At 48.5% G+C, this 20427-nt stretch overlaps 1 protein-coding gene and 1 pseudogene across 2 annotated transcripts; one reads left to right on the top strand and one right to left on the bottom strand.

Annotated features, from left to right (window-relative positions):
• Positions 1-242: 242 nt before the first annotated feature.
• Positions 243-9911, bottom strand: LOC129812997 (beta-soluble NSF attachment protein-like). 2 transcript variants are annotated; one of them, XM_055865083.1, is made up of 10 exons: positions 9682-9911; positions 3773-3855; positions 3575-3691; positions 3111-3157; positions 2801-2878; positions 2646-2701; positions 2134-2218; positions 1934-2038; positions 1721-1789; positions 243-1591 (listed from the first exon to the last, which is right to left on the bottom strand). In XM_055865083.1, the coding sequence occupies exons 1-10, from the start codon at positions 9777-9779 to the stop codon at positions 1439-1441; spliced, it is 891 nt and encodes a 296-aa protein (XP_055721058.1). In that variant the 5' UTR covers positions 9780-9911; the 3' UTR covers positions 243-1438. The 2 variants fall into 2 exon arrangements, with proteins under 2 accessions (XP_055721058.1, XP_055721059.1); XM_055865084.1 differs by lacking the exons at positions 3111-3157; positions 3773-3855; positions 9682-9911 and having other exon boundaries at positions 3575-3682.
• LOC129812998 (cardiolipin synthase (CMP-forming)-like) lies at positions 9882-20239 on the top strand (annotated as a pseudogene).
• The last annotated feature ends 188 nt before the right edge of the window (positions 20240-20427 follow it).

Raw genomic sequence — 20427 nt, 5'->3', positions numbered from 1 at the left:
CTTTCATCTCTTTTCCATCTCAATAGTTGGCTTCCTCTTCTAGTTTTCCAAAATAAATACCTTTGTATTTTAATCCACCGACCTTGCACACCAGCTCGTTTATATCGGCTACTCTGCTAGTGTGTCGTGGAACATACCTTCCACGTTGTTCATTATTTTCCATAGAATGCATAGCTCCTCGTTGATTATCCCTTACATAGATCCATCGCTCTATCTCTTTCTCACACACAAGGCAGCAAATGCAAGTTTGTTGAAGTTTTATTTTTTGTACATTATGCACGTGATAATGAACATAGCGATACATTGAGTTAACCTACTTTGACAATAACACTGAACACACACATTACCATGGCAACATGCTGAGAGGAATACACACACAGCACAAAAGCCCAACACAGCAACACACTACAACACAGACACTTCCCCTAACCTCTGACTCCTAACACCTGTGTAGATCTGAGAGAACTGAATGTGTCCTTATACCTATCCAATTTCTTCCAGATCATTAGTGTCTAGCGGGCTAGGGGACGTATCTACGGCGTAGTACATAAGGGTCCAGGGGTTAAGGGAAGTGTGTAGAGGCTAGTGGAAGTGTGTAGGGGCTAGGAGGATTGTCTAGGGGTGAGGGGAGAAGTGTGTAGGGAGTAGTGTCGTGATATGAGGGAGGGACAAAAGGAGAGGAAAGTAAAGGGTTCAAACATATATACATATTTTCATAGGAGAATAATCAATAGAAATACGTTTATAACAGAGGACTCCGATTTGACAAGAATTATTAACACACCGTTATATGACCATGATACAGTCCCACAGAACAAGTGTTCATTCCCTTTGGTTTCTCTCTCTCGCTCAGACACATGCGTACACACACACACAAACATACACACACAACAAGCACTGGCACAGATATATTGGCTTCAATGTGATACATTGGACGCACACACGACCTTTACATACACTATCTGTATAGCCCTACACTTTAAAACATGAACCTGTACAGGGTCCAATCAAGGGAAGATATTCAGTGGACAAGTTAGGAAGGTGTGTCATACACTGTAAAAAAATTGTACTGATTCACATTAAAAACATGAGTGTAAGAGTACCCTACTTAACTAAAAGATCAAGTTGTATAAACATGTATACTATAATGTATCTAATAATTTGTCAACTGTTTTTTCAACTCCTGGGTAACTGGTACTTGTAAAGTTGAAACAGCTAACGTATTTGACAGTGTGAGAGTCTGAGGGGAGATATGGTAAGACATGATGAACTACAGAGTCATGGAGTTCTTTACACTGAACACATCAAACACATAGAGACCTGTCTCCCTAACCCTATATCTCTCCTCCATCCCTGTCATCTCTCCATCCTCTCTCCCTACCCATATCTTTCTCTACCCCCCCCCCCCCCCCCCCCCCAACCCACCCCTCTTTTCTCTTTATTTGAGATCTCCAGCATCTCCCTGGATGGTCTTCTTGATACGGAGCAGCATGGTGGTGAGCCATTGGTCCAGACGAGAGATGGAGTCAAACTCTTTAACAGCTTCAGTAAACGCCTCGCAGTTCTGCTCCTCATGGGCATCCAGCAACTTCTACAGAGAGACAGAGAGGGGGGAGGGAGATAGGTGTGGGCTTGTGAAGAAGGAAGCTATGCTGTTAAACAAGCAATGTGAAGTCCGTTAACACACACACACACACACAAAGGCGTTCATCATGTCTACCTTCAGCAGCTTGCACTCTCTGGAGTCTGCAAAAGCAGGAAACATCTCCTCATACTTCTCTATGGCCAGCTGTAAAAACACACACACACTTGTAATCACTAATAATTGACAGGTACTTTCTCGGTTCAGTTGGATTATCTGAATGATATATGTCTACTCTGTGTGTCTTGTTTTAAAACAGACAACTACTACCATTAATAATGATAATAATACCTTTGCGTTGAGTTCGTCCACAATGAAGTGACAGAGGGAGGCTTTAAAGAAGTACTCTTTGGCATTATACTTCAGCAGGGGGTTGTCCATAGTATTGGTGGCCACCTGATACACACACACCATTACATCACTCAGAGAGCGCTGATCACATTTCAGGGCTTTAAAATGCATGCAAAGCAGACACAAACACACATACACACCTGCTCGTAGATCTCAATGGCTTTCGGATACTGCTCCAGCTGAGCGCTGTAGTGGCCCACCTTCAGCAGACACTTGTTAGCAGAACTGAGAGAGAGAGAGAGAGAGAGAGAGAGAGAGAGAGAGAGAGAGAGAGAGAGAGAGAGAGAGAGAGAGAGAGAGAGAGAGAGAGAGAGAGAGAGAGAGAGAGAGAGAGAGAGAGAGAGAGAGAGAGAGAGAGAGAGAGAGAGAGAGAGAGAGAGAGAGAGAGAGAGAGAGAGAGAGAGAGAGAGAGAGAGAGAGAGAGAGAGAGAGAGAGAGAGAGAGAGAGAGAGAGAGATAAGGAACAGCATAGGTCCTAGTATAGAGCTCTGGGGAACCCCTCATGACGACTCCCACTGAACCCTAATCTCTGTTATAAATAGTACTAGAGTAGTATAATACCAAAGCATTTGAGTACAGTATAGTAGTAGTAGAGTGTATCATAACTGAATAGTATAGTATTCATTTATACTACAGAACACTGGATACTCACCTGTTGGACTCCTCCCCTTTATAATAATCGGCTGCCTGCTCATAGTGGGCGATTGCCTGGGCAACAGGAGACACACACGTAAAGTATTGTTCATAAGGAGTTAGATGTGAGTGAGTGAGTGAGTGAGTGAGTGTGTGTGTGTGTGTGTTCCGTACCTTCTCTATGTCCACCAGCTCAGACTCGTACACCTCTGCGATGGTGATGTGATGTTTGGCTGCGATAGTAAACCTACCCTGTAATACACATGTGGACAACACTGATACATAATCATTCGAATAAACACTGTATCAGCCTTCATATCGGGTGGTATCAGCCAATGATGGCTAGAAAACAAAGCCCCCTCACACACAGTACATGGACTATTGCACATAGAAATGGGTGAAGCAGGTTAAGATGACAGTGGTATGGTTAGCGGTCACAGGTTAGGAATTAGAGGTCAGGGCTCAAGGGTTGGACCAGGCTTACCATGTCAGTGTAAATATCGATGGCTGCATTTATACAGTTGATAGCCTCTACAGGAGAGATGGGGAGAGGGAGGAGTGAAAGAAGGGGAGAGAGAAAAAGAAAGGGTGGCAGAGAGATAGAGAAAGAGAGAGCAGGGAGTAAGACAGGTTAGGTTTTCCTACCAGAGAGATTGAAAAAGAAAGAACACAGACAGAAACATACAGTACCTACTAGTAGGGACTACTATTAGGGAGGCTTTGCCCTATGGGGAGGCAGATAGCCTAGTGGTTAGAGTGTTGGGCCAATAACGGAAAGGTTGCAAGATCAAATCCCTGAGCTGACAAGGTCAAACTCTATTGTTCTGCCCCTGAATTAAGGCAGTTAACCCACTGTTCCTAGGCTGTCAATGAAAATAATAATTTGTTCTTAACTGACTAGTTGAATAAAAGTCAAATAAATAAATAGTCTAGTATGTGTGTTCCTACCCTGAGGATCAGCCTTCTTGTAAGCGTTCCCTGCGTCGACGAAGCTGGTGGCTGAGTCCAGTTTATTCTGCAGCTGCATGTGGAGCCGGGCCCCCTGGCAGAACGCATTACCAGCAGCTACACACACACAAACACATAATGATCATATCTATGGAACGTATGTAGTATTTCAGCTGTATGTATGTGTGAGTGACCCACCGGTCCAGTTCTTGGCCATCTTGAACATGTTGGCTGCTCTGGCGTACATCTCACATGCATCTTCTACTTTGTGGTGACTTCCCCTGAAATTCACACAAACATTTAACAACACTGTAAGGTATATGAGTTCTAGACCTGGACACCATCAGAAAATGTGTTTTTGTCTAGTGGGTCTCATTCAGGAGGATGCAAACTGAACGTTGTCTACTGAAGAAAATCTATACTGAACAAAAATATAAATGCAACACGCAACAATTTCAAAGATTTTTACTGAGTTACACTTCATAGAAGAAAATCAATCAATTGAAATAAATTCATTAGGTTCTAATCCATGGATTTCACATGACTGGGCAGGGGCGCAGCCATGGGTGGGCCTGATAGGGCATAGTCCCACCCACTTGGGCGCTAGGTCCACCCACTGGGGAGCCAGGCCCAGCCAATCAGAATGAGTTTTTCCTCACAAAATAACTTTATTAGAGACAGAAATACTCCTCAGCACCCCCCTTCCCCTCCTCAGATGATCCCGCAGGTGAAGAAGCCGTATGTGGAGGTCCTGGGCTGGCGTGGTTACACATTGTGAGGCCGGTTGGATGTACTGCCAAATTCTCTAAAATGACGTACGGTAGAGAAATTAACATTACATTCTCTGACAACAGCTCTTATGGACATTCCTGCAGTAAGCATGCCAATTGCACAATCCCTTAAAACTTGGGACATCTGTGGCATCGTGTTGTGTGACAAAACTGCACATTTTAGAGTGGCTTTTATTGTCCCCAGCACAAGGTGCACCGGTGTAATGATCATGCTCTTTAATCTGCTTCTTGACATGCCACACTGGTCAGGTGGATGGATTATCTTGGGAAATGAGAAATTAAATTGTAACGGCTCTCTTTCGGTGAGTGAGTTGACCAAGGCGCAGCGGGTTGTGAATACATAATGAACTTTATTTAACAAGACGAAACTAAACACACGAAGAACACTTGAATAATTTTACAAAACAACAAAACGAACTAGACAGACCTAAACTATGAACTTACATGAAACGAGGAACACATAAACAGGAACGACCGAACGAGACGAGACAGTACTGTGTGGTGCAACAAACACAGACACAGTGACAATCACCCACAAACAAACAGTGAGAACACCCTACCTTAATATGACTCTCAATTAGAGGAAAACGCAAAACACCTGCCTCTAATCAAGAGCCATACCAGGCAACCCAAAACCAACATAGAAACGGAAAACATAGACTGCCCACCCAAAACTCACGCCCTGACCATCACACACAAAAAAAACACCAGAAAACAGGTCAGGAACGTGACAGAACCCCCCCCTCAAGATGCGAACGCCGGGCGCACCAGCACAAAGTCCAGGGGAGGGTCTGGGTGGGCATCTGACCACGGTGGTGGCTCAGGCTCCGGACGCTGTCCCCACACCACCATAGTCACTCCCAGCTTCTGTATCCCCCTCCCAATGACCACCCTCCAACTAAAACCACCTAAATGAAGGGGCAGCACCGGGATAAGGGACTCGGGCAGCACCGGGCTGAGGGACTCTGGCAGGTCCGGGCTGAGGGACTCTGGCAGGTCCGGGCTGAGGGACTCTGGCAGGTCCGGGCTGAGGGACTCTGGCAGGTCCGGGCTGAGGGACTCTGGCAGGTCCGGGCTGAGGGACTCTGGCAGGTCCGGGCTGAGGGACTCTGGCAGGTCCGGGCTGAGGGACTCTGGCAGCTCATGACTGAGTGGCAGCTCATGACTGTAGGGCAGCTCATGACTGTAGGGCAGCTCATGACTGTAAGGCAGCTCATGACTGTAGGGCAGCTCATGACCGTAGGGCAGCTCATGACCGTAGGGCAGCTCATGACCGTAGGGCAGCTCATGACCGTAGGGCAGCTCATGACCGGAGGGCAGCTCATGACCGGAGGGCAGCTCATGACCGGAGGGCGTCTCTGGCGGCTCCTGACTGGCTGGCGGCTCTGGCGGCTCCTGACTGGCTGGCGGCTCTGGCGGCTCCTGAATGGCTGGCGGCTCTGGCGGCTCCTGACAGACGGACGGCTCTAGCGGCTCCTGGCAGACGGACGGCTCAGACGGCGCCGGGCAGACGGACGGCTCAGACGGCGCCGGGCAGACGGACGGCTCAGACGGCGCCGGGCAGACGGACGGCTCAGACGGCGCCGGGCAGACGGACGGCTCAGACGGCGCCGGGCAGACGGACGGCTCAGACGGCGCCGGGCAGACGGACGGCTCAGACGGCGCCGGGCAGACGGACGGCTCAGACGGCGCCGGGCAGACGGACGGCTCAGACGGCGCCGGGCAGACGGACGGCTCAGACGGCGCCGGGCAGACGGACGGCTCAGACGGCGCTGGGCAGACAGACGGCGCTGGGCAGACAGACGGCGCTGGGCAGACAGACGGCTCAGACGGCGCTGGGCAGACAGACGGCTCAGACGGCGCTGGGCAGACAGACGGCTCAGACGGCGCTGGGCAGACAGACGGCTCAGACGGCGCTGGGCAGACAGACGGCTCAGACGGCGCTGGGCAGACAGACGGCTCAGACGGCGCTGGGCAGACAGACGGCGCTGGGCAGACGGACGGCTCAGACGGCGCTGGGCAGACAGACGGCTCAGACGGCGCTGGGCAGACAGACGGCTCAGACGGCGCTGGGCAGACAGACGGCTCAGACGGCGCTGGGCAGACAGACGGCTCAGACGGCGCTGGGCAGACGGACGGCTCAGACGGCGCTGGGCAGACGGACGGCTCAGACGGCGCTGGGCAGACGGACGGCTCAGACGGCGCTGGGCAGACGGACGGCTCAGACGGCGCTGGGCAGACAGACGGCTCAGACGGCGCTGGGCAGACAGACGGCTCAGACGGCGCTGGGCAGACAGACGGCTCAGACGGCGCTGGGCAGACAGACGGCTCAGACGGCGCTGGGCAGACAGACGGCTCAGACGGCGCTGGGCAGACAGACGGCTCAGACGGCGCTGGGCAGACAGACGGCTCAGACGGCGCTGGGCAGACAGACGGCTCAGACGGCGCTGGGCAGACAGACGGCTCAGACGGCGCTGGGCAGACAGACGGCTCAGACGGCGCTGGGCAGACAGACGGCTCAGACGGCGCTGGGCAGACAGACGGCTCAGACGGCGCTGGGCAGACAGACGGCTCAGACGGCGCTGGGCAGACAGACGGCTCAGACGGCGCTGGGCAGACAGACGGCTCAGACGGCGCTGGGCAGACAGACGGCTCAGACGGCGCTGGGCAGACAGACGGCTCAGACGGCGCTGGGCAGACAGACGGCTCAGACGGCGCTGGGCAGACAGACGGCTCAGACGGCGCTGGGCAGACAGACGGCTCAGACGACGCTGGGCAGACAGACGGCTCAGACGGCGCTGGGCAGACAGACGGCTCAGACGGAGCTGGGCAGACAGGCAGTGCAGAAGGCGTTGGGCAGACAGGCAGTGCAGAAGGCGTTGGGCAGACGGCCGACTCTGCCCTGCTGAGGCGCACAGTAGGCCTGGTGCGTGGTGCCGGAACTGGAGGTACCGGGATGACGGCACGCACTTCAAGGCTAGTGCGGGGAGCAGGGACAGGGCACACTGACCTCTTGAAGCGCACTATAGGCCTGGTGCGTGGTACCGGAACTGGAGGTACCGGGCTGAGGGCACGCACCTCAGGGCGAGTGCGGGGAGAAGGAACAGTGCGTACAGGGCTCTGGAGACGCACAGATGGCTTAGTGTGTGGTGCCGAAACTGGAGGCACTGGGCTGGAGACACGCACCATAGGGAGAGTGCGTGGAGGAGGAACAGGGCTCTTAAAACGCACTGGAAGCCTGGTGCGTGGTGTAGGCACTGGTGGTACTGGGCTGGGGCAAGGAGGTAGCGCCGGAAATACCGGACCGTGTAGGCGTACTGGCTCCCTTGAGCACTGAGCCTGCCCAACCTTACCTGGTTGCATGCTCCCCGTAGCCCGTCCAGTGCGGGGAGGTGGAATAACCCGCACTGGGCTGTGTTGGCGAACCGGGGACACCATGCGTAAGGCTGGTGCCATGTAAGCCGGCCCAAGGAGACGTACTGGTGGCCAGATATGTAGGGCCGGCTTCATGACATTTGGCTCAATGCCCAATCTAGCCCTACCAGTGCGGGGAGGTGGAATAACCCGCACTGGGCTATGCACCCGTACAGGAGACACCGTGCGCTCTACTGCGTAACATGGTGTCTGCCCGTACTCCCGCTCTCCACGGTTAGCCTGGGAAGTGGGCGCAAGTCTCCTACCTGCCCTCGGCCCACTACCTCTTAGCCCCCCCCCAAGAAATGTTTGGGTGGTACTCACGGGCTTTTCGGGCTTCCGTGCTAGACGCGTCCCCTCATAACTCCGGTTCCCTTCTCCGGTTGCCTCTGCTCTCCTCAGTGCCTCCAGCTGTTCCCATGGGAGGCGATCCCTTCCAGCCAGGATCTCCTCCCATGTGTAGCAACCTTTCCCGTCCAAAACATCCTCCCAAGTCCATTCCTCCTTCTTGCGCTGCTGCTGTCGTTGCTGTCCGTTAACCCGCTGCTTGATCTGGGTTTGGTGGGTGATTCTGTAACGGCTCTCTTTCGGTGAGTGAGTTGACCAAGGCGCAGCGGGTTGTGAATACATAATGAACTTTATTTAACAAGACGAAACTAAACACACGAAGAACACTTGAATAATTTTACAAAACAACAAAACGAACTAGACAGACCTAAACTATGAACTTACATGAAACGAGGAACACATAAACGACCGAGACGAGACAGTACCATGTGGTGCAACAAACACAGACACAGTGACAATCACCCACAAACAAACAGTGAGAACACCCTACCTTAATATGACTCTCAATTAGAGGAAAACGCAAAACACCTGCCTCTAATCAAGAGCCATACCAGGCAACCCAAAACCAACATAGAAACGGAAAACATAGACTGCCCACCCAAAACTCACGCCCTGACCATCACACACATAAAAAACACCAGAAAACAGGTCAGGAACGTGACATAAATGCTCACTCAACAGGGATGTAAACTAATTTGTGCACAAAATTTGAGAGAAATACGCTTTCTGTGGGTATAGAAAATGTCTGTGATCTTTTATGAAAAATGGGACCAAGACCTTACATGTTGCGTTTATATTTTTGTTCAGTATATTGAATATCTCATGAATAGAGCTGGCCTACTCTACATGTCAGAGAGCGATGTCTGTTCTGCAGAATATATTATGGGCCGCTACCAATAAGCACCCTGCTGTTTTCGGTAATAAGCAACAACCCGGGCCGGGTGGCGCAGCGGCTACAGATCCGGGTTCGATACCGGGCTGTGTCGCAGCAACCAGGATATCCCTGTCCCGCGCACGCACGCTGATATGGTCGCCAGGAGTAGGTGTTTCCTCCCACACATTGGTGCGGCTGGCTTCCGGGTTAAAAGAGCAGTGTGTCAAGAAGCAGTGCGGCTTTGCGGGTCGTGTTTCGGAGGACGCATGGCTCTCGACCTTCGCCTCTCCCGAGTCCGTAAGGGAGTTGCAGCGATAGGACAAGACCGTAACTACCAATTAGGGCTAAAAAAGAAAGAAAAAAGAAGCAACAACCCCGGTGGTTAAATGGTACATGTTGTCAGATGACCTGAGCACAGAACATCTTTTCCCCGAGGCCTTACTGCGACAAACAGGACCCCCCCCCCCCCCCCCCCCCCCCACACTACTGCAAAATTAGACTTATAATCCATTTATATTAATATAGGCCTAACCATCATACAGCTAACCAATACACTCGCGATGTGTTGTGTCCAATGTCAAGAAAAATCGACACATCCCTTGCCGTGATGCAGCAGTAGTGAATCTGCGCTCTTGTACTGACTCGGTAGGCTACATGAGAACCAGGGCATCTCATCTCACCCGAACATCCCTCCCAAGAACGAGCCGGATGATTTGACCTTCTTGTCTGCTTCGGCCATCAGCTGCATGGCCTCCTTCTCTTTTCCGGAGGTATCCATTGCTGTTTGGGCTGTGTGTGTGTCGTCGACAAGGTAAAAACAAATATTACGCAGAAACCGTTCAGCTGGGAATGGATTCCGAGAGATGGTGCTGATGAGAGTCCTCCTCGGTTGTATGACTTTATCTATTGATTCCCTCATGGTGCATTACCGCCACCTATCGATCTGGAGAAAATTAACAAGTTTGACTCCAGCACGACTTATTTGTAAGAATCATTCTGCATTTATATATATTTTTTCTACCATAACAAGTGCACTATATAGCTTTTCATACAAGACTGAAAACAAAACTCTGCAAAGTATGTTTTATGCATTTGAGACTTGAGAGGTTCTTCTGAGAAATCCTGCAGCGAAGCGATGCGGAAGTTGCGTCAAATGGCTCCAAAGTTGAAAACATAAACAGAGCCATCAACAGAAACGGTCGTTTTGTTAACTACTATTGTTTGCTAGCTATTACATTTTCAATATAGCTCATTATTAAAGCAGCGTAACCAAAGAATATCGATTAATCTTTCAAGTTTGTCTTCAGAGAAGTCACGTTCGCTTCCCCAACAAGAAACTCGGGTGAGCAGCAACGTTCGTCTTCCAATGACTAGCTAACGACGACGACGACGACGACACACACACCCCCATCATTAACATACCTCACATCAGTGCCAGGTAAAACACACACAGTCATGGTCTCTCTCTGACTCAGCTATTCGAAATATGTGTTTGTCCCTAACTGTGTCTGTTTCAGGTTGTATAATTATGAGCCATTGACAGCCCTGAGAACCCTGAGTGTGTTTGGTCGGTTGGTGTGTGTACCGTGGTCTGTGTCAGCAACATCACACTCACCCTACCACACGGCAAGTTCACCATGCCCACCAAGGTACAACACACACATTCACTTTCACCACAGTCGACATTGGATTGAACCCCAGGCTGTGTGTTTCCTCAGTGCGTGCAGCCAGGTGTCGTAGTCGTTCCTTCATTCCCAACAGGAGCTCCCCTCTCACCCTCACTGGACTGGCATAATATCAAGTAACTACGCTATTATTTATCATGCTTATACTGTATAGGTCTATACAATTCAATTTAGAGCTCCAGAGGTTTCTTGGGTGTATGGGCTAGGGGTCAGTGTCTAGGGAGTATGGACTAGGGGAAAGAGTTTAGGGGAGGCTGAGGCTGTGTATGCAAACTCTTATTTCCCATGGTGGTCCAGGAGATGATTGGAGGAGAGCAGAGGGAGGCGGGGCGGATCCCTCCGGACGGTGGAGTGTCACCTGACCTCTGTGACAGTGCTGTCCCTGGAGACACTGTTACTATCACGGGAACTGTCCAAGTCTGCCAGGATGACGGTACACGCACAGTTAACACCCTAGAGACGATTATCTAAGTTACATAACAATGAAATCCCGATCAAAATCGGTCAGTTTAAGCTAGAGATGTTTTTTTTGCATTGGATGCGTCTCAATCCCCCACATCTGCTGTGAAAGGAGATAGTGGTGTTTGTCAGACCATGAGACATCTCGGTCGTCTCACGAAAAAGTCTGTAGCGTCTGAACAGTTTGACCTAAGAACTATTACATTTGTATTTGCCAAGGAGCAGCTACTCTTCCTGGGGTCCGAACACAAAGCACCCACATTACAGATAACAGGGAACTATGTTTGTACTGAATGAGCTAAAGATAACAGTACATCATATAACACCCCTACACCACCACATATCCACAACACAAAATGTTCAATATCACCATACAACAATATCACAGTGTGCGCGTATGCATGTGTCTGTACCTTTGTGTGTGTCTCCTCACAGACCCCATTGTTCCATAAGGTGTATTTTTACCTGCATTTTAAATCTGATTCTACTGCTTGCATCAGTTACCTGATGTGGAATAGAGTTCCATGTAGTCATGGCTCTATGTAGTACTGTATGCCTCCCATAGTCTGTTCTGGACTTGGGGACTGTAAAGAGACCTCTGGTGGCATGTCTTGAGCCCTGCAAAATGACCTCCAGCAGGCCACAAATGTGCATGTGTCAGCATATGGTCTCACAAGGGGTCTGAGGATCTCATCTCGGTACCTAATGGCAGTCAGGCTACCTCTGGCGAGCACATGGAGGGCTGTGCGGCCCCACAAAGAAATGCCACCCCACACCATGACTGACCCATCGCCAAACCGGTCATGCTGGAGGATGTTGCAGGCAGCAGAACGTTCTCCACGGCGTCTCCAGACTCTGTCACGTCTGTCACATGTGCTCATGTGCTCAGTGTGAACCTGCTTTCATCTGTGAAGAGCACAGGGCGCCAGTGGCGAATTTGCCAATCTTGGTGTTCTCTGGCAAATGCCAAACGTCCTGCACGGTGTTGGGCTGTAAGCACAACCCCCACCAGTGGACGTCGGGCCCTCATACCACCCTCATGGAGTCTGTTTCTGACCGTTTGAGCAGACACATGCACATTTGTGGCCTGCTGGAGGTCATTTTGCAGGGCGCTGGCAGTGCACCTCCTTGCACAAAGGCGGAGGTAGCGGTCCTGCTGCTGGGTTGTTGCCCTCCTACGGCCTCCTCCACGTCTCCTGATGTACTGGCCTGTCTCCTGGTAGCGCCTGCATGCTCTGGACACTACGCTGACAGACACAGCAAACCTTTTTGCCACAGTTCGCATTGATGTGCCATCCTGGATGAACTGCACTACCTGAGCCACTTGTGTGGGTTGTAGACTCCGTCTCATGCTACCACGAGAGTGAGAGCACCGCCAGCATTCAAAAGTGACCAAAACATCAGCCAGGAAGCATAGGAACTGAGAAGTGGTCTGTGGTCACCACCTGCAGAATCACTCCTGTTTTGGGGGGTGTCTTGCTAATTGCCTATAATTTCCACCTTTTGTCTATTCCATTTGCACAACAGCATGTGAAATTTATTGTCAATCAGTGTTGCTTCCTAAGTGGACAGTTTGATTTCACAGAAGTGTGATTGACTTGGAGTTACATTGTGTTGTTTAAGTGTTCCCTTTATTTTTTTGAGCAGTGTATATTGAGGAATATTTCATTTTCTCTGGTCATAGGAGTAACATCATGAATTTGTGCATAAGGCAGATATAATGCAGTGCGACTCGAGTTTCACAATCAGCTGGAAGACTGTGTCCCTTTTTGGTCAATGTCAGTGGAGGAAAGGGAGAGCGGAGGGCTGTTGAGAGGCAGACCCTCAGTCTGCTGCTCTCCCTCTGCTAAGACTGACCATCAGATGCAGGCACCATCAGCCCAGTAAAATAAAAAGCAAATTATTTAAATGTATGCTCACTCAGCTGTGCCTCAGAAGTAATACAACAATGGATCTATGATCATATAGCCTACCTCAATTTTTTAAATATAATTTAAAAAAATATCCTGAACAACAATGCATTGGCAGGACAATTTTTATTTTTTAAACGTATTTTACTAGGCAATTCATGTGAAGAACAAATTCTTATTTACAATGACGGCCTAGGAACAGTGGGTTAACTGCCTTGTTCAGGGGCAGAACAACAGATTTTTACCTTGTCAGCTCAGGGATTTGATCTTGCAACCTTTCGGTTACTGGCCCAACACTAACCACTAGGCTACCTGCCGCCCCAATTCAAGCAAAGCCAGTATACGGTGATAATGTAGTGGGCCTATAGCTTACTGCACAAACCTCATTGCTACAGTACTGTTTTTAATTGGTTAACATTATTTGAATGAGAATTCAGTCCACTTGACAATTCAACAGAATTCAGTATTCTTCATGCTGATTATTTGTACAACTTTAGACAGATAGCAATACAAATAGATTAAAACAATATGAAATGTAACACTGATACAGATGATGTGCATGTGGTGGTTTCAAATAATAATGGTACTACAGATAGTTCGATCTGTCCATGCTTTTCCTAGAAAATGTCCCTAAAGCAGGCATTTCTCCTCGCTGGTCTGCAGATACATGACTATATGATGTGGCTGTCACATGTGATGTACATTGCACTAGAACAACAAATAGCTGTATCAGATAGACATTTTCAGGAAAAGCAGCTCATAGCATGCCAATAAAATGTCTATCATTGCATTGGTTCGATATTGACATCTAGCTATATAATTAAGATAGCTTCTCTGCAAGCAAGAAGTACTCTTACAAGTACAGATTTTTACAAAACTTTTGTCACAGGTTAGTCGCTAAAAACAGATTCGACACAAGCAAATGTAGTTTTGATTCACCAGTTGCAAAATATTATTGGATTTTCTCACATCAAGTTACATGTTTGCAAGTGTTGTGTGAATAAATACATCACTACCTGCTTGCTAGTGTTGTTGCATTTGTCAAAAGTTACATGTTTGCAAAACTTTTTTGCAAGTACAAAACTGATTAGACAGGCGCAACTCATATTTTACATGCTTGTACACTTATTACATTAATTTACCTGTATACTCGAGGCTGTGTGTGGTAAAATAAATCGGCTACAAATATTACGAACACTTTAGTAAAATAAAGTAGCTCCTAATAGACTCCTTACAGCTGCGCAGAGGCGCTGTTTGTTCAGCTGTGACGCAAATTTATTTTGGTCTAGTATCTCGCTTAGTGCGCATGAGTGAAATAGTTAACATTTGCACAGAAAAGGAGGCAGGGTACAAGATGAAATTCTGAACCATCAAGCTAGTTGGTTACACGTCCTGCATACTCGGATTTATAATTACCCAAACTATCACAGCGAGAACTGTTCTTTTGAAGTGACATCCACCAACACGACGTAAAACTCGCGGAATACGGCAGAAGACATGGATTTATCGGCTAGAGTTGCTGGCTGGATAAGAAGTAAACTGGGGAAAAATATGAACTGTCGAGAAGGTATTAAACAGCAGGATATATGTAAAGGAGTAGATGAGGTTAGTTTAAGTCGCGTCTTGTTCGCGGTTTTCAATGTTTTTCTTGTCGGTTTGTAAAAATAACTTGGTGTGTGCGTGAGGGCACCTAGTTAATTTAATGCGATGAGAAGTGTGTGTTGGTCAACTGCGTCATGAGGGCAGCAGACAGGTGTATGTGCGAGGGCAGAGTTTAAGAGACAAAGACTCAAAACAGAATACTCTGTCCCCCAGCTACACACAATCTGAAACACACCCCACATGTCACGAATATCCCAATCATGTCGACCCCAGAGGTTACCGGACACGCGCTGAAGGGTTCCACCGAAAGCGTCACCTGATACTATCGCAGGAGAGGATGCAGGGTAACGAAAAGGGCTTTAGTTTATATCCGAAGGACTTCTCGGCTGAGGTTGTGCCCGGTGAGGTCTGGTGTGCCTCTAGGCGGGAGAGGTATATGTAATGGAAGACCGGACAACAGCACACCTGGAGAGGACCTGAGGGAAACCACCCGATCCTGGCCAGGGGCTGTTCAGGTTTAAATAATTGGTAGGTGTTGTGGAAATGTGGTAAGACAAGTGGTAGTCTTACTCTTGGCAGATTCATTGTTGTCTGTGAAAGAAGTTGCCCTGATGAAGGCAAAATTATACCATATTAGATTATACTTTTAGGGCTGGTTTCCCATGCTGTCACTTTACTGTCAAGGCATGAATTAAGACAGACAGAACCACACATTCTCTAGTCAGATCAACAATGCACAATCTTGCACTGAATGTTGCTAAACATGTTCTCTAAATTTTGTGTGTGTGTTCCAGTATGAAAATCCGAGGACGATCCCCAACCTGCTGTGTGTATGTTGAATCGCGCTGGCTCCGGTCCTGGGAGTCCTGATCACTGAGCAACATTTTCACCTCTCTCTGGGACTGTTCACTTTGGCTGGATTTACTGATGTGGTATGCACACCTGCCTGCACACACACACACTTTGTAAATACTTTGATTTTAAATAAAAACAATAACCATACACCACTATACACACACTACACCCTCTGGTAACCCTGTGTGTTGTCTCTGTAGCTGGGTGGTTATATAGCCAGTAACTGGGCCAGTAGAAAGTCTGCGTTAGACAGCGCTCTCGACCCATTGGCTGATAAGATCCTCATCAGCGTTTTTTACATCAGTCTCCCCTACGCTCAGCTCATCCCAGGTCTGTGTGTTTGTGTGTGTTGAAATGTAAGTCCTTCCTTGCTGCAATATTCAAATAAATCTTAGTGCTAATAATCCCAATCAAATTTTAGCAGATGTTAATGCGAGAGTAGCGAAATGCTTGTGCTTCTAGTTCCGACAATGCAGTAATAACCAACGAGTAACCTAACAATTCCACAACTACCTTATACACACAGTGTAAAGGAATGAAAGAATATGTACATAAAAATATATGAATGAGTGATGGTACAGAACGGCATAGGCAAGATGCAGTAGATGGTATCGAGTACAGTATATACATATGAGATGAGTAATGTAGGGTATGTAAACATTATATGAAGTGGCATTATTTAAAGTGGCTAGTGATACATTTTTACATACATTATTAAAGTGGCTGGAGTTGAGTCAGTGTGTTGGCAGCAGCCACTCAATGTTAGTGGTGGCTGTTTAACAGTGATGGCCTTGAGATAGAAGCTGTTTTTCAGTCTCTTGGTCCCTGCTTGGATGCACCTGTACTGACCTCGCATTCTGGATGATAGCGGGGTGAACAGGCAGTGGCTCGGGTGGTTGTTGTCCTTGATGATCTTTATGGCCTTCCTGTGACATCGGGTGGTGTAGGTGTCCTGGAGGGAAGGTAGTTTACCCCCGGTGATGCGTTGTGCAGACCTCACTACCCTCTGGAGAGCCTTACAGTTGTGGGCGGAGCAGTTGCCGTACCAGGCGGTGATACAGCCCGACAGGATGCTCTTGATTGTGCATCTGTAGAAGTTTGTGAGTGCTTTTGGTGACAAGCCAAATTTCTTCAGCCTCCTGAGGTTGAAGAGGCGCTGCTGCGCCTTCTTCATCACGCTGTCTGTGGGTGGACCAATTCAGTTTGTCCGTGATGTGTACCCCGAGGAACTTAACTTACTACCATCTCCACTACTGTCCCGTTGATGTGGATAGGGGGGTGCTCCCTCTGCTGTTTCCTGAAGTCCACGATCATCTTCTTTGTTTTGTTGACGTTGAGTGTGAGGTTATTTTCCTGACACCACACTCCGAGGGCCCTCACCTCCTCCCTGTAGGCCGTCTCGTCGTTGTTGGTAATCAAGCCTACCACTGTAGTGTCGTCTGCAAACTTGATGATTGAGTTGGTGGCGTGGGTGAACAGGGAGTACAGGAGAGGGCTCGGAACGCACCCTTGTGGGGCCCCAGTGTTGAGGAAGTCCAGGACCCAGTTGCACAGGGCGGGGTCGAGACCCAGGGTCTCGAGCTTGATGACGAGTTTGGAGGGTACTATGGTGTTAAATGCTGAGCTGTAGTCGATGAACAGCATTCTCACATAGGTATTCCTCTTGTCCAGATGGGTTAGGGCAGTGTGGTTGCGATTGCGTCGTCTGTGGACCTATTGGGGCGGTAAACAAATTGGAGTGGGTCTAGGGTGTCAGGTAGGGTGGAGGTGATATGGTCCTTGACTAGTCTCTCAAAGCACTTCATGATGACGGAAGTGAGTGCTACGGGGCGGTAGTCGTTTAGCTCAGTTACCTTAGCTTTCTTGGGAACAGGAACAATGGTGGCCCTCTTGAAGCATGTGGGAATAGCAGACTGGGATAAGGATTGATTGAATATGTCCGTAAACACACCAGCCAGCTGGTCTGCGCATACTCTGAGGACGCGGCTGGGGATGCCGTCTGGGCCTGCAGCCTCGCGAGGGTTAACGCGTTTAAATGTTTTACTCACATCTGCTGCAGTGAAGGAGAGTCTACAGGTTTTGGTAGCGGGCCGTGTCAGTGGCACTGTATTGTCCTCAAAGCGAGCAAAGAAGTTGTTTAGTCTGTCTGGCAGCAAGACATCCTGGTCCGCGACGGAGTTGGTTTTCTTTTTGTAATCCGTGATTGACTGTAGACCCTGCCACATACATCTCGTGTCTGAGCAGTTGAATTGCGACTCTACTTTGTCTCTATACTGACGCTGAGCTTGTTTGATTGCCTTGCGGAGGGAATAGCCACACTGTTTGTATTCGGTCATGTTTCTGGGACACCTTGCCCTGATTTAAAAGCAGTGGTTCACGTGAATGCTGCCATCAATCCATGGTTTCTGGTTGGGGAATGTTTTAATAAGAGCTGTGGGTACAACATCACCGATGCACTTGCTAATAAACTCGCTCACCAAATCAGCGTATTGGTCAATGTTGTTTGACGCAATGCGGAACATATCCCAGTCTACGTGATCGAAGCAATCTTGAAGCGTGGAATCAGATTGGTCGGACCAGTGTTGAACAGACCTGAGCGCGGGCGCTTCCTGTCTTAGTTTCTGTCTATAGGCTGGGAGCAACAAAATGGAGTCGTGGTCAGCTTTTCCGAAAGGAGGGCGGGGGAGGGCCTTATATGCGTTGTGGAAGTTAGAATAACAATGATCCAGGGTTTTACCAGCCCTGGTTGCACAATTGATATGCTCATAGAATTTAAGGAGTCTTGTTTTCAGATTAGCCTTGTTAAAATCCCCAGCTACAATGAATGCAGCCTCGGGATATGTGGTTTCCAGTTTACATAGAGTCAAATGAAGTTTGTTCAGGGCCATCGATGTGTCTGCTTGGGGGGGAATATATGCGGATGTGATTATAATTGAAGCGAATTCTCTTGGTAGATAATGCTGTCGACATTTGATTGTGAGGAATTCTAGATCAGGTGAACAGAATGACTTGAGTTCCTGTATGTTGTTATGATCACACCACGTCTCGTTAATCATAAGGCATACCCCCCCCCCCCCTCCCTTTTTCTTACCAGAAAGATGCTTGTTTCTGTCGGCGCGATGCGTGAAGAAACCAGGTGGCTGTACTGACTCAGATAGCGTGTCTCGAGTGAGCCATGTTTCCATGAAGCAAAGAACGTTAGTCTCTTATGTCTCTCTGGAATGCTACCCTTGCCCGGATTTCATCTACCTTGTTGTCAAGAGACTGGACATTGGCGAGTAGTATGCTCGGGAGCGGTGTGCGATGTGCCCGTCTCTGGAGCCTGACCAGAAGACCGCTTCGTCTGCCCCTTTTACGGCGTCGTGGTTTTGGTTCGCGGGCTGGGATCCGATTCATTGTCCTGGGTGGTAGGCAAAACAGAGGATCCGCTTCGGGAAAGTCGTATTCCTGGTCGTAATGTTGGTGAGTTGACGTTGCTCTTATATCCAATAGTTCCTCCCGACTGTATGTAATAAAACCTAAGATTACCTGGAGTAACAATGTAAGAAAAAACACGTAAAAAAACAAAATACTGCATCATTTCCTAGGAACGCGAAGCGAGGCGGCCATCTCTGTCGGCGCCGGAATCGATGTCCACACAATCGGCGTAGAGGGAGAGAACCAAATAATTTGTTGTTCATTTTGTGCTCTTCTGACTGTGTGTGTTCTCACCTCCCCTGACAGCGTTGGTGATTATCAGAGACGTCGATCTGATTGCTGCTGTTTCCTACGTCAGATACAAGACTGTCTCCCCTCCTGTAAGTCATACACACATAGCAGGCTGGTTCAGGCCTGTCATGGACACTAGTCCATTGGTCAGAATACATGAACAAGGAGATGGATGTGTGTCCAGTACTGTTATGTTTAGATCTGTGGCGTTTCTCTGTTTATACTACATCTCGCTCTCTCTGTCTCTTTGTCTGTGTGTGTACGTTTTTAAACCCCTGCTACAGCGCAGCTCAAACCCACCACCCTCAGTAAGGTAAGTCTCTGTACCTCACACACACCAGTGTTTCCCCTATATGCATTTAAATCGTGGCCGCCACTGAAAATGTAGGAAGAAAAATACACACGTGCGTCATACACAAGTTAAACAACAGTCCTCATTCATTTGTCTAGTTGGTTAGTCATATGTTGTGTGCTTATGTGCATGCAGGTGAACCCAGCGATCCAGCTCTTCCTGGTAGCAGCATCGTTGGCCTCATCTGTCTTTCACTTCAGACAGTCCGCTCCTGCAGACCCTACGGTAATACACACACCATAGCCAGTCTGTTTCTGCAGACTACACACTGGAAATCTTAATGGTACATTGTTTCTGTTGTGTGTGTTGGTAATACTGCTTTTGTGTGTGCAGGTATATCACACAGGTAACGACGACTGTGTCAGGCTACAGCTACTGTCACTACGGCATAAAGACTCTTGCGGTGCTCAACAGCACTAAGTAATCATGGCAACTCAACAGCGCAAACTGAACTCCGCAACACCAAGTAACTGTTGCAACGTAACACGCTTGCTGCACCCACCGGTCTGCCAGAGGACTCAAGTTGAACACACCCATACTTGTGTAAAAACTCCAAAATGAACTCTTGTGAGTGTGTATTTATTAACCCTGTATTGCCATGGGAACCATCCTGGCAGATTGACAGTTTTGTATCTGAATGTGATTAAATCATGAACCTGCTCTGATAGCCTCTCGCCATGTGTGTCAGTCAACTCCTTGTTTAGATTGCTAGTATGGTCTGTAAAGAGGATCAGGATTCTGCAAGAGTGTGTGGCGGGAAATGTAAGCGTGTGTGTAATGCGGAAACAAAGCTTTCCAAGGTTTTCAACATTACAACCAATTGTACCAAAAAGGTTTATGTGTCAAAGCTGTTAG

Source organism: Salvelinus fontinalis, chromosome 16 (assembly GCF_029448725.1).
Source record: "Salvelinus fontinalis isolate EN_2023a chromosome 16, ASM2944872v1, whole genome shotgun sequence".
Taxonomy (NCBI): domain Eukaryota; kingdom Metazoa; phylum Chordata; class Actinopteri; order Salmoniformes; family Salmonidae; genus Salvelinus; species Salvelinus fontinalis.
Note: the sequence above shows the minus strand (reverse complement) of the source record. Positions and strands in the feature narration are given on the sequence as shown.

What these genes read in the sequence shown, in the direction of transcription:
- LOC129812997 (XM_055865083.1), bottom strand. Translation starts at nt 9,779, where the DNA reads ATGGATACCTCCGGAAAAGAGAAGGAGGCCATGCAGCTGATGGCCGAA. An exon ending in TTCTTGGGAGGGATGTTCGG is followed by an intron (nt 3,856 to 9,681) that starts GTGAGATGAGAT and finishes TGTGAATTTCAG; the next exon opens with GGGAAGTCACCACAAAGTAG. An exon ending in GATGGCCAAGAACTGGACCG is followed by an intron (nt 3,692 to 3,772) that starts GTGGGTCACTCA and finishes GTGTGTGTGTAG; the next exon opens with CTGCTGGTAATGCGTTCTGC.